General features: G+C 60.0%; 1 protein-coding gene and 1 pseudogene across 1 annotated transcript; both read right to left on the reverse strand.

The window, feature by feature from the left end:
• Positions 1-346: 346 nt before the first annotated feature.
• Positions 347-8064, reverse strand: EMILIN1 (elastin microfibril interfacer 1). The gene is made up of 8 exons (XM_087863788.1): positions 7470-8064; positions 6420-6545; positions 5746-5966; positions 2726-4660; positions 2236-2352; positions 1795-1812; positions 1505-1642; positions 347-1112 (listed from the first exon to the last, which is right to left on the reverse strand). The coding sequence occupies exons 1-8, from the start codon at positions 7637-7639 to the stop codon at positions 775-777; spliced, it is 3063 nt and encodes a 1020-aa protein (XP_087719914.1). The 5' UTR covers positions 7640-8064; the 3' UTR covers positions 347-774.
• A 134-nt stretch (positions 8065-8198) lies between these two features.
• Positions 8199-13254, reverse strand: LOC148109718 (uncharacterized; annotated as a pseudogene).
• Positions 13255-13563: the final 309 nt, after the last annotated feature.

Consider the following 13563-nt stretch of genomic DNA (forward strand, 5'->3'; position numbering starts at 1 on the left):
CCGTCGCAGCGGCTGCGCCCCGCCCCCGAGGTCCAGCCAATCCCAGCTCGAGGCCCCGCCTCCGTCGCGGAGCAGCGAGGCCGCTAGGTGAGCAGCGGCGGTCACGTGATGGGAGTCGGCTCCCAGGGCCCCCTGGCGGACGGCGACGGAACGGGCATTCGGGGGAGGAGCGTGGGGCTGGGACCCTAAGCAGCCGGCGCCTCTCTCCGCAGGCGGTTGCAGAGCAAGCGCGCGGAGAGCCACCGAGCAGCGAGGTCGGGGAGACCAGGATAGGGAACCCAGGGCTCCCCCCTCACCCCGTCCCTTGTACTTCTCTCTACCCTTGAACACATACTGGAGCAGACGGTTTTTGTTTTTGTTTTTGTTTTGTTTTTTTTTTAGAAAAACCAAGTGTCTTTATTCCTGAATAGTTTAGTATGGCGGTGGGGGCCGGAGCCCTCGGGAGAGCCCTGCATCGGCCTAGAGACCAGCTGCAGGAGCAGCGAGGGTGCGAGGGTCGGCTCCTCCGCAGTCTGGGCCCTGCAGGGGACGGCGAGCAGGCCAAAAGTCTGGACGAGGAGACCCCAGAGTCCCCGACCCGGCGCGCTCAGACCATGGAGAGGAGAGAGTGCTCTGGGCGCCTGTGCCAAAGAGGGTACGGGTACGCCGGCTCGCCTAGGGCTGGAGTGCCAGGACCGAGCCCCGTCCCAGGCGGGGAGCTCGGGGAGGCTCGTCACCCCCGCTGGCTCTTTGGCCGGCGTAGACACTTCGGGCTGGTCGGGCCCAGCCTCCTGTCTACACCTGTTCTAGCTCCAGGTCCCCATAGAGCAGGGCTCCGCTGAAGATGGTGAGCGGCTCCTCCGAGTGTGCCAGCTGCCCCATGACCAGGTCGATGCAGACCGTGTCTCCTGCCTGCAGCGGCAGGATGAGGCTGAAGACGCCCAGGGCGCCAGGGCTGGGCTGGCTCTCGGCCACCGGCTTATTCTCCAGGCCCTCAGGCTCATAGCCGCCGGAGTCTATGCGGGCCACGCCCAGGTTGGAACGGGACAGCACGGCCTCCACTTTCTCATGCCGGTGCCCAGTCAGCACGGCGCTTAGCAAGTAGCGCCCGGCCAGCGGTGCTGTGAACACGCCTGGGGACAAGGATGGCAGTCAGGAGGGGAGACGGGTGGCAGGGGCCAGGGAGGTGTTGGGGAGCCCACCCAGAACTCCAGGACTAAGGAGAGACATGCTGGGTCTTGTCACGTGTCTTGCACTAGAATGTAAGTTGCACCAGGCCAGGGAATTTGGTGTTTTGTTCATTAGGCATCCCCAGGCCCCCAATAAAGGCCCCCAAACAGAAGCACTCCTTCCCCCCACCCTTAGCCCAAGCTGTGGTGAGAATGAATAAATGAAGGAAACAGTGGTCTCCCCAAACCAGAGCATGAAAATATTCCCCTCGCCCAAGGGGGCAAGAATGAGAACATACCGCTGCACAGCCTCCCCGGCCTGTCCCGTTGCCCAGCCAGTCTGCTTCCAGGCTTACCAGTCTCTGGATCATAGTAGCCGCCATCGTTGAGCAGGACTCTGTCGAAGGGCACTGTGCCCGGTTCCGACCGTGGCAAACTCAGGGCAGCTGAAAAGGCCACCCGGGGCACAGGGGCCGCTGGTGCCCCCTCCACTCCTGGGTAGGGGTAAGGTGGGGGTCAGAGTGGATGCTCAGTGCAGAGCTGCCAGGCCCCCTTCCCCTCCTGGATCTCTCCCTCCAGGGCTGCCTTGGGTCTCTAACCCCTAGTTCAGTTCCCCTCCCTCCAGCACCGAATGAGGGGAACTTACCCGGCTCTCCTTGGGGACCTGTGGGAAGAGGAGAGGGAGCAGTGAGAAGTGGGGCAGCTCTCACTAAGTCACTCAGCAAACATCTGCTGAGTCTCTTTTGCTGTGCTAGGTGTCCCACAGACTCCAAAGCAGGAATGGGGGTATCAAGAAAAGGAGGAATAGGGTCCATTCAGTTCAACTAGCCCCCAGCCTTTCACACCTCCCATAGCCCTGCGAGCCCAACCTTAGTGTTCAATACAGCACTAAGGCCACCATATCCAACTAGCCCATACAGTGACTGTCCTAGCTCCTAGTCACTGTCAGCCATGTAGGACCCCCCTCTCCCAACTCCTTGCCCCTTTCCTCCCTTCTCTGTCAAGTTCCAAAAGGAATGAATGCCAAGCCTAGGGTTGCTAGAGGTATGGGGAGCCCTGGCTGCCGTAGGGATCTCAGTCCACATACCTGGTGGCCCAATGGGCCCCCTTTGTCCATCCTTGCCTGGAAGTCCTGGAGGTCCGGCAGGGCCTGGTGGTCCCTGTATCCCAGGAGGCCCTGGGGGACCGGCCTCACCCGCGGGCCCTACAGTGACAAAATTAAGTTGAAGGAAAGCCATAAAAGGAGTTTCCAAAGGACAAGGCAGGTCATGGCTCCATGGGCAGGTTGGTGGGGCCCCTGGCTACCCATGCTGGATACTTGGCTGGCAGAGCAGCACTCCACCCCTACCCACCGGCCTGTCTGAGCTGCCAGGGGAGAGTGGGGAGCTGGGAGCTTGGATCATCTCTTGTGGACGAACCAACCCCTGGGACAGTGGTGGGTCTGTAATTCATGCTGGGCAGAGCAAGGAGAATGCATATAAGGTTAAGACTGGCTGTTGTGGAGGAAGGGAGGAGAAGGAAAGGACTTGAAGGGGGTCCCCCCACCTCCCACCGCATGCCTCCTTTTGCCCCCTCACCAGTGAGGTCCTTCAGACTGAGCTGGTGAAGCTGGTCCTCCAGTAGCAGCACAGAGCTGTTAAGGGCACCGAGCCGCCTGCCCAGGCCTGCCTGGCCCCCTAGCAGCTTCTCTAGCAAGGCTGCCTGTGTCTGGCTGGTGCTGTTGGTTTCCCGCAGTCCAGCCCAGAGCCCAGCCACGTGTCTGGAAAGGCCCTCTCGCAGGCCCTGCAGTCCCCCGGCCACTGTGTCCAACCGCTCACAGACTCCCTCAAGGCGGCCCAATCGCCCCTCTAGGCTGGGGCACTGGCCAGCCTGTGCCTGTCCCTCTTCCAGGCCTCGGAAGCGCTCCTCACTCTCCGTAGCATGCTCTGTGGCCTCCTGCTGCAGCCTGTTAATCTCCGAGATGATACGGTCCTTGGTGGCTCCTAGGTCAGCCAGATCAGCACCCTGGCCCTCCACAGTGGTCTGGAGCTCATGCAGTGAGTCGTTGAGAGAGCTGAAGGTGAGAATAACCTCAGAGAGCTCTCCTTGCAGGGCCTGGAGGGCTGAGCCTGAGCTCCCCCCAAACACACTGAAGCCATCCAGAGGCCCTCGGCTGGGTCCCCCGACACCTGGGCCAGCCCCAGGGCCCCGTGGGGGCAACAGGGGGCAGGAGCAGCGCTCCACACCATCCCGAAGGCGGCCCAGCTCCTCTTGGACACCACCACAGGCCCCGCAGCCCTCATCCCCACGGGCCTGCAGTAGTCCCTCCAGTTGGCCCAGTCGTGTGGCTGTGAGATTCAGCTGCAGTGCAAACTCAGTGATTGTCTCGTCCTGCACGTCCACGCGACCCTGGAGCTGGCCCACGACCCCTTGCAGTTCCTCCAGTGCAGCTCGCTGGGCCTCCCCAGCTGCGCCCACTTTGTGCAGGCCTGAGCCCATCAGACGCAGCTGCCCCTCGCTGTCTAGCACCCTGCGCTCCAAGGCACTGAGGATCTCGCTGACCTGGGAGTCCTGCTCCCCAGGGGCCCCAGAGCAGAGCTGCCCGCACGCTTGCACGGCTCCTGCCACCTGCTCTTCCAGCAGATCCAGCCGCCCGCCCAGCACCCCGCTCACGTTGGCCAACAGTCCCTCCAGCTTTTCGAATCGGCCCCGGGCAACGGGCAGCCAGTGGCCCAGGCCCCCAGGACGCCCAGGCCAGCCCTCCTCCTGTTCCTCTGAGGGACCCAGAGTGGAGTTGAATTGGTCCTCCAGGCGAGAGAGGCGGGACGCCAAGCTGGTATAGCCCGGGGGGTGGCCCCCCTGCCCCGCTGCTCCTCCCAGCTCGGTGCCTCGCCGCCCACTCAGCACGGTCACCGAGCCGGCCACTACATCCAGCCTCCGCTCCAGCTCGGCCAGCCGCCGGCCCAGCTCGGGAGGGCAGCACTCCTGAAGGGGCCTGCGGCCCATGGCCGGCCCGGGGAGCTGCCGTTGCCGCTCCTCCACGGAGGCCAGTAGCTTCTCCAGGGCCCGCAGCCGCTCTCTGTCCTCCTGCTGCTGCCGGCGGAAGCCCTCGAGCCCCGCCAGGCACACGGAGCAGGAGTCCTGCAGCCGCCGCTCCAGTTCCCGCAGCAGCTCCTCGCTGTGGCCGGGAGGGGCCGGGGTGGGGTCCAGGGCCCGGCCACCGCCACCACCGCCGCCACCGCCCCCGGTGTGATGGTTGTTGAGGTGGCCCAGCTCCTGGTCATGGGTGGAGACACGGTTGTCCAGGAGCTGCAGCTGCTGCTGGATCTCACTGAGGGTTTCGTGCACGCCCGGCCGGGCCGCCGCGTCTGCTGGGGGCTGCCTCCCGTTAAAGGCCGTCTCCACAGCCCTCTGCACGTCTTCCGCCAGGCGCCCACTCAGCCCCTGCAGGACGCCTCGGAGGCCCTGCAGCTCCTTCGTCAGGCTCTGCACCTGCTCCTCCAGCTGCTGCACCTTCTCGGAGTCCCCAGGACCTGGCGGGGAGGGGAAGGCATCAGGCAGAGGGGCCGGACCTCCGAGCTCAGTGCCCACCTCCTAGGCCCTGCTCTCCCCAGCTCCAACAGGAGGTCCCCGCGGATGCGGCCACCCCTCGGCTGGGGAATTTGGGCAAGAAAACACGGAAGGAAACTCCATTTACTGAATGCCTCTAGGCCAACATCGTACCATGGCTTTTTCCCCCTCACAACGTACTCCACTGGGCGAATACGGCAGGTTTTCCCATTGTGCAGACCACGAGAAAGGGACCCAGAGGAGATGAAGGAACTGGGCCACGGATTACAAGTTTAATAAGTGGCAGAGCCAAGTTTCAAACCCAGCTCCTCCCTCTGACCACCAAGTCTACTGTCCAGAGCGTCTCTCAGAAATTGCTTCCTCCTCTGTGAAATGGGAATGCAGGGGGCACTGTGGACCCCACAACAGGAGCTATTCCTGAGCAACAACTCTCCGTAACACCACAGGGATAGACAAGGCTCCACGGGAAGCCTGCGGGGGCTCTAGCTGGAAGGTGGGACAGTCAGCCAGAAGTTCCTGTTTCCATCATTACAGCATGACTATCTCCCTGGCAGGCAAACAGCACATCCGCAGTGCCCAGCGCGCGCACACGCGGCAAGGCAACGGGGACGGCTGCATTCTGGGGCCTGCCATCACCAGAGGCCCCCGAGGGGCCTGGGACCTGTAGTCAGTGCGGTGCATTCTAGGACTTGTAGTCTGAACTGTCTATCCCCTTGGTGACCAAGCTTCTGGAAGGAATGCCCCCGTCCTCCCGCAGCGGTTCCCAACTAGGAAGTATCTCGGCCACACGTGGGCGTGCGTGAGCGCATCCTCTTTCTCTGCCTTCTTTTTCTCTTGCTCTCATTCTCAGTTTCTATCTGACTCACACACACACACACACACACACACACACAGTGCACGCGCAGGCAGAGACTCTCAGGGATCTCTCTTACTTCCTCTGTCCCCTTCTTCTGACTTGGCGCGTGGAGCTTTTCCCTCGGCAGCCTGGCCCCACATTTTCCGGCCAGCACCGGCTCTCACTTCTCTCCCCAGTGCCTCCCATACTCACCTTCCCCACCTAGTCCACTCAGGTGGCTTCCCGCACTGGAGCCAGAGAGGTTGGGGCGCGCGGGCCGGGGCCGGGGGCGTGGTGTGGTGGGTGCAGGACCCAGCGCTGGGGCGGGACCCTCAGCACAGTCATCACCCCCATACCCCTGACAGCACCTCCACTCCATATCCGTCACGGTCTTGTAGGCCACTCGGTAGCGAGGGCGGAGGAAGCTGCGGTACCTGGGAGAGGCAGAGGGAGGCCTCTTTACTCCTCCCTGTACTGTCAGTGACCCTGGGCCCTGTCCTCAGAGATGGGCAGCTGCTGGGGGTGGACGAGGCCTGTTCCTCAGGCTGAGTCCCCCTTACTGTCCAGCATGTGGCTGAGCTCAGTTGACAGCTGTCAGCTTGCTGGCCGAGGGCCAAATCCCTGTTCTTCCTCCCCGTCCTATGCTGGAGCCTCGAACTCCTCATCTTGGGCGACTCAGCGCAGAGAAGGCATGTGGGGGCTGGTGGGGTGGCCCAGGTAACTTTGCCTCCAGTATCCACCCCAAACTGTCGCCTCGGGGGCTTCTGACTGAAGCCCCTGGTCCTGCCCCCGGCTGCCTGCTTTGTACAAATTCCCTGAGTTGGCTGCCCTCCTTCTGCCCGAGCCCAGCCCCCACCAAGTACCCAACCCCCAGCACGGGAGCTCACATGATGCTGCGGGGACACTGAGGCTGGCCCCAGCCACAGGGCTGGTAGTCAGGCTTGACGAAGGTCTCCACTCCATCCTCAAGGACGCAGCTCACTGTCCGGGTCACCACATAGGCACACCAGTTCCTGCAGGTACAACCCCACCTGGGCCCAAGGGCCAGAGACACAAGCCCCAGAGGAGGACCCAGGGGCTACCAGAGAGGCTGAGGGAGGGTCCAAAGATAAAGGGCCCCTGGGGACCAGTGGGAGCCAGGGCTTTGGCAGGGGCAGCTGCCCCCACGCTTTCCTGAGCAGTAGGAGTTGGTAAAGACTTTTCAAGACAGTGAGAGAAGGCACAGAATGGAAAACCATAACTACGAGAAGTTGATCCTCATTGCTGGGGGGTCCTGGGGAGCCTCTGAATTCACACATTCATTCATGTCCCTTTCTGTGTCAATCCCCAGCTTGGCGTGGCCTGTCTGAGCCAGCTGGCTGGGTCCCTCTGGTGATCCCCTGGATGCTGGCTTCCACCCACCCCTCAGGGGAGAGGACAGGGCAGGCAGGGGTCCAGCTCAGGGTTAAGTAGAGAATAAGCCATTGATGAGCCCTGCCCCCATTGGGGCTTGCGTTCTACACTCTTGGCCCCATTCAGGCTGGCCTTTGATCTGTGTCCGGCTGGAGAGCCCAAAGGAACAGAGCAGGAGCCGTGTCAGAAGGAATCACAGATTACTGGATGGGCCCGTGAAGCCCGAGGAAGGGATAAAGGTCTGCCGGAGGATACCAGGCTGGTGTGCAGCTGGCAGCTTGCAGGAAGGCCTGGCCCAGGCCCCTCGTGGTTGTTTCCCTGGGCTCCTAACTACAGGTCCCCCTGAGGTTAGAGGGGGACCTGTCTATTTAGGGGGCCCTAGAAATGCTCCGCAGGAAGGTGGGCTTGTGTGGAGCCACCTGATGACTGGGCTTCCTCTCCCCCTCCTCCCCGCATTAGGGCACACGGCCCTGGGGAGGGTAGCCAAGGCGGGGGCCAGGATACCCACCTTCTGACCCACCCTGGGCTGGGACCCAGACTCTTACCTGTGGCGGCTGGCAGGACGGGGGGCGCTCTGGGCCTGGGGTTCCCCAGGGCTGAGGGCTCCACCGCCCCCCGTGTAGAGGCTATAACCGCGAGGAGGGTAGCTAGCTGCCCCCACGGCTGTGGTCAGCAGGCAGCAGAAGCAGCAGCTCCAGAGGGTGCTGGGAGCCATGGTGGGGCGCTCCGCGGGGGCCCTCAGAGGCACATCCCGGCCTGGCCGCTGGCGCCTCTGTCTGGAGCAGGGGATGCCGCTGCTCCAAGGGACAGCGCTGGCCGGGTCCTGTGCCCAGCTTCCTGCAGCAGCCCCCAGCCACACGCCTCCTTCTTGGCCGCCTGGCCTGACCCCTCTCCCCCTCCTCTTTCCTCCTCAGGCTCCTGTCCGTCCCTCCCTCGGTTCCTTCCGCTCTCCTATTCTCCACTGCTGAGGGGAGTTTGTTCTCTGTGCCCCCCTGGCCTCCTGTGCCTGGTCCCTGCCCCTCTCAGATGCTGTTTCCTGGGCCTCCACCCCCTCGCCCCAGCTGGCCCTCCTCTGGTCTCCCTATCTGTTTTCCCCAGTGACCGGATCCTGGAGGTGACAGGGCTTTGCCCCTGTGGCTGTTGAGAGGCGCAAGAGTGGCTGTGGGGCGGGCCCTGGCCTCCCGCCTCCCTCTCTTGCACACTCCCTTCCCCCCTGTCTGGCTGGCGGTCCAGCCTCCCCCTTCCTCCCCCCACCTCTCCAACCATCGCGCGCCACATCTGCTTCTTGTTAACTCCGGGAAAGAGAGGAAAAAAAAGGAAAAACAGAGAAACGTGGAGTTGCCGCCAGGCTTGGGGCCAGCCTCTCAGACGGGCCACATGGAGCGGAGCCGGGGCCAGGGCTGGGGAGGAGGCCCAGGGCTGGTCGCTTAGACAGGGAACGGGAGCTGGAGCCACAGCTCCCCTGGGGCTAGGGCAAGCCTCCCCTGAGAGAGAAGACCCGAGAGGGGAGCCAGGAGGGAAGAGGAGGGGGGAGGAGTGTAAAAGGACATCACTCACCTTCTAGTCCAGCTGCCTCCTTTTACAGATGTGAACAATGAGGCCCAGAACAGCTAAGTATCCTGTCCGGGCAGGCCAAGCGCAGGGCTCCGATTAGAATCTACATACCTAGGTCAGTGACTTGGGACAAAGCAGGAGGAGAGGAGAGAGGGCTACTGGGCCAGGGACAAGGAGGAAAAGGACTCCACTGAGGCAGGCAGGAAATTCTGAGAAGCCAGAAGAGGAAGAAAGGAATTTGGAAGTGAGGGCACGCAGCCTTCCATCAGGCATGGAGAGGACATGGGCAAGAGAGGAGGACTCATTCTCAAAAAACCACACGAATATGGATCTCAGGCTTGTCTCGGTGAAGGTCAGGCCAGAAGTGGGGGAAGGGAAGGAGCGAGGCAGACCAGGTGGTATCTGTATCTATGGAGCCCAAAGGAAGTCCTTCCCCAGCCCGGAGGCAAGCCTCAGAGGCTCTGTGGCGGGCAAGGAACTCAGTCACACTCAACCACCAGCCTGACCTGAAAGCTCCTCTTGAGAGGAGTCCGAATCTGTCAGCTGGCCCCCATTCACCATCTGGCCTCAGCACGGTGCTCGGGCCCAGGTGTCCCTGTGTGGAGGGGTGCTTGCTTGCAAGAGCGAAGCAGAAGTACCAGACAGAAGGGAGGTGAGCGTGCTGCGTGGAGGCGCCCGGGGAGCAAAGGCCTGTGTAACACTCTGGAACGAGCACCTGGGACCGCTGGGGAATGGGCCACAGGCACCAAAACAACCTACACAAAGCAGGACAGACAGTGTGCCAAGGGGGCCAGACAAATGGATGATGTGTTCTGGGTAAGGGGAGGGGAAAGACAGCTGGATGCTCGGGGGAGTCAGACGAGAGCTGTTGGAAGAGAGAGAGAGGCTGAACAGTGTTGGGGAAAAAAGTGAAGCACAGAGATGGGGGGAGGGGAGAGACTGAAGGCTGGGGAAGGAGGCTTGCCTCAGTTTCCTCATTTCTCAACATGGGAATCGTAACAGCACCCTCCTTCCTAGGTTTGTGAGGATTAAGTTAATACACATAAAGCATTTAGAATCATGCCTGGCACGTGGTAAATGTTTAGTAAGAGCTCTTATCTGTGTCAGGAAAAAGTGGGAACAGAAAGTCAGAGAAGTCGATTGTGGAAAAATTGGGGAGAGACCTAGATGACTGGGTAAGAGCTTGGATTACAAGTTTTTGAGTAGGAGCTTGATAGGCCTTCAGAAAGAAGACGTGGTGGGCAAGAGCCATAGGCAGGGTTTTAGGCACAAGGACGTTGGTTCCAGCTCCTCCTTTAAGTAATGTGACCACTGCGAACCAATGCCATGACTCCGCTAGAGGTCTGTTGGCTACTGTCTGAGGTGCCTTCGAAATTCTACACTGCAAAGTGATGCATCCCGGAAAGAGAAGGCTGTGGTTGCTCGGGGAATGCCCGGGTAATGAGGGGCCAGAGGAAGGGAGACATCACAGAAGATTCTGGGGTTTGAGCCAGGATGGGGAAGTCAAGATGACGAATGGCTTTCGAAGAAGGATGACCTTAGTCTGGACATACTGAGTTTACGATGAGAATAACATAGCTGGATGGCAATAAGTGTCCAGGAGATGGTCAGAGATGTGGGTCTTGTTTCTGGGAACCATTTGCAGGGCAATAGTCGGAAGCCATGAGAAAGGATGCCACCAACTCTTCAATGTGACTCTGTGTGATCTGCCTCTGAGGTCCTATGGCCCAGTGTGTGATCTTGGTGGCTGGGAGAAATGTTGGCAAAAAGAAAGGATGGTGAAAGTGAATGCTCGAATCCACAGAAATGGAAATGTGTGGCTGCCCCTTAGGAGTGTGGGGACTGGTGCAAAGAGAGACTTGAAGGAAACAGTCCCAGGAGATCCTGATTGGAGAGCTGCTGTCGGTGGAAGGTTGCAGCGTTGTCCCTCGTCTCTGCATCAGGTCTAGGCCCTGGCCCTGGCCCTGGCCGGAGGCCACCGCACTTCAGGTTGCCCAGGCTGCTACTGTGAGTTTTTTCTCAGATCTTGCCCCCGCCCCCCACGCCGTCTCTCCCTTCAGGGGGCCTCTGACAACCTGAAAAGTCATCCCAGCCATCTTGTCACTGCCCGGCTGTCACTCATTCCTTAAAGTTTAAATGGGTGCCTCGCTTAAGTTTAAAAATCTGTTGTATTTTAAGTGTGTCAAGCCAAAAATGTTGGCTTTGAAATCCCATTGCAGTAGGTTGCATTTCATTCAGTCCTGTAATTAGGAGCCAAGACCTAGGGGCTGACATGAATGTTTGTGATACCTCAAATAAATCAGTGGCTCTGGGTTCCCTGGGGAGGCCTGAGGTGTTGGGCAAGCAGGCCGCAATGGAGACGGAGTTTAGAGAAAATGCACTGGTGGTGGCGGTGGTATTAGCAAGTAGCCACAGATTTCCAAAGCAATTGGCAAGAGAACTCCTGAGATCAAAAATGGCTAAGTCCTTGGAGGCACTAGGACAAGATCCATTCTATAACCTTTCCAAGATAGGAGATTTTCAAAGGTCTAGTGCCAATGGGAAATCTTGGCTATACGGGGCAACTAACACGTTCAGTCAACCATCAGTGGTTAAGCAATGAGCTCAGGTGCGGAGGCTGGGATAGCTGGGGGTGCCTGCGGTAAGGAGCATTTCATGTCCAATGCCCTTGTCAGAGGACTGAATATTGGGAAGAAGAAATGGAGAATAATAGGAAACGGGCCTTGGTTTATGCAAACGTAGATGGGAATTCAAGCTTGTGGGGACTTTAGACCAAAGTCCACTCCTGATCAAATGCATATTTTCCTTTTCCTTCCAATCCTTTCTGCAGGTACCATACTTTAAGAGCCAACCTCTCTGGACTCGGGGCCCAGGCCCCTTTCCTGGGTCTTTTTGCTTTTTCACTCCACAGACTAATCCTAAACTCATGTCTTCTCCTTGAAAATGTCACACTAATTGCAGAGATTAAGTTCCACATATGCCCCTCCCCCAGATTCTCACCCTCCTCCAATTCCCCCAAGGGTGAGGCTTTGCCTGTCTCGCTTCCCACATGTTTTTCCACCCAAGCTTTTTTCAAGCTTTGTTAGTTCTTAGCTGAGTCTAGTTTAGTCCTGGGGACCATTTTTAATTTCAGTTCCTCCAGGCAGTAGGCCAAATGACCTATTCAAGGCTGATTAAGAGTCGCTGACCTAGGCACAGCATGTTCTGGGAGGTGAAGGATATTTCTGGATGGTTCTAAAACAAATCCTTTTCCTCTTGTCCCTGACCGTAGGATAACCCATCGAGTCCATGGTTGGACATAGAGCATGGAATAGAGGAAAGCGGATCAGGTGACGGTTTCAAATCATTTGTAGAATCCTGGTCAAATCAACTACCTTCTGGGCCTCAGTTTCCTTCTTTGTAAAATGATCTTGAAGGCCCCCTTCAGCTCTGAAAGTCTATGGTCAATTGTTTCAGGACAGCCTTGGAAATCTGAAGCACTTCCAAGGCCTTCCCTCCTGTCATTTGCAGTCTAGAAAGTCGGCTTTCCAGGGTCTAGGTCTGTCTTAACAGTAGATCTAAGCGTCTGGTTGGACTTGGATCTGCTTCAAATTTCCAGGAGCCACAAAGCATAATGTGTGTAATCCTTTAAGACCTAGACCCTCACTCTCCCAGAGCAGAGCTGGGAACAGACCACTCTCTGAGGGACACATGAGGAGGAAGTACACGCCTGGGGTTTCCCTATTATGTGGAGGGGACATGGGTTTGGGATTCTAAATAGGAAACTTCTGGGAAATACTGGGTGGAGGCTGGGGGCTGAAATGGGGGCGGCCAGGGGAATTACAGACTGCTAAAGGCAGAGACTGGGCTTCGGAGTCATTGGCCTGGAGCATGAAGGACAAACTGATGGTCCCAGGCCAGGGAGGCCAGCTCTGAGCTAGTGCACCCCTGGCTCATGGTGCACACAGGCAGCAAGACGGTCCCCTGCCCCAGCTGTTCCAGTCCCATAGCAGCTCCTGTAGTTTTCCTTGGCTCAGAAAAGCAGAGGCGTCCCCTGAGCCCTGGCCCCCCTCTACCGCAAAGCAACTGGCTTCCATTACCCCTGACAGCTCCAGAGCAACAGCCCAGCCCCCGGCCCCAGGCTGGCTCCGTGCCGTTCCCTTTTATGGTGAAACCGAGGGAAAGCAAGCAGTGAGGGGGGAGTAGGATCTCCCTGGGGCAGAAGGCTGTACAGCTCCAGTGTCTCTCCCCTCACCAGAGACCCTCAGACATCTACCCACAGTTTTCTTGCTCCCCAGTCACCCACTCTGCTCAGAACCCACAACCCCCTGGCTCGTCCCAGCCCTTCCCCCCCTTCCCCCTCCCTCACATCCGGGGGGTGATTTCCCACTTGGCTCAAGTCCCACGGTTTAGGTTTTGATTCCGGGAGGGTCCGCCCTATTTCCGACGCCCACCTCCGGGGGTGGGTGGAGGCAACGAGCCCAAGTTAGGGAGGCACCGGTCAGATCACAGGCAGAACCCTTCCACTTGACGGCTGTGGGGCAAAAAGGCGGGCGCCGAGCAGAGGAGCCCCCGGCCGCCCCAGCTCTCTCCCCATTCTGTACCGCCTCTCACCCCCCTTTCCGCTGCCGGGGCCAGGGAGGGGACCCTGAGGGCAGGGCCCAAAGGAAGCACCTGGCTGGGCCGAGCCGGGAAGCGGAGGGTGGGCAGCAGCGCGGGGGGCCAGGGCAGGAAAGGGGGTCGGAATCTAGGGGTCCGGCCGAGCCTCTCACCCGGCCACGCCGCCGCACCCTCGCCCTAGCCCGCCGCCCGGCTCCCGGGAGGCCACCACAGCGCTGCTTGGTCCCCGGCCGCGCCAGCGGCGGCCAGCTGTGGCCAGCTGCGTCCCGCCGGCCCCAGGCGCGCGTCCGCGGCTCGCCCGCCCCCTACGGCTGGCCTTCCCTCCGCAGCCCCGCCCGAGACCCCGCCCCTTGCGATGCGCCGCGGGGAGCAGGCGAGACGGCGGGGCTAGAGAGCCCGTTCCGACCAAGCGGCACGGCCGGAAGTGCCTGGTTTGGGCTTGCGCTCGCGCTACCAACTTCCGGGCCGGGACTCCTACCTCCGGCT

This window comes from Ursus americanus, chromosome 7 (genome assembly GCF_024610735.1).
Source record: "Ursus americanus isolate L20-20 chromosome 7, mUrsAme1.1.p, whole genome shotgun sequence".
Classification (NCBI taxonomy): domain Eukaryota; kingdom Metazoa; phylum Chordata; class Mammalia; order Carnivora; family Ursidae; genus Ursus; species Ursus americanus.

Coding starts and splice junctions, on each gene's coding strand:
- EMILIN1 (XM_087863788.1), bottom strand. CDS start 7,639: ATGGCTCCCAGCACCCTCTGGAGCTGCTGCTTCTGCTGCCTGCTGACC. Junction 5,967..6,419: donor CAGTGTCCCCGCAGCATCAT/GTGAGCTCCCGT, acceptor TGCCTCTCCCAG/GTACCGCAGCTTCCTCCGCC. Junction 4,661..5,745: donor GAGTGGACTAGGTGGGGAAG/GTGAGTATGGGA, acceptor CCTCCCCGCCAG/GTCCTGGGGACTCCGAGAAG.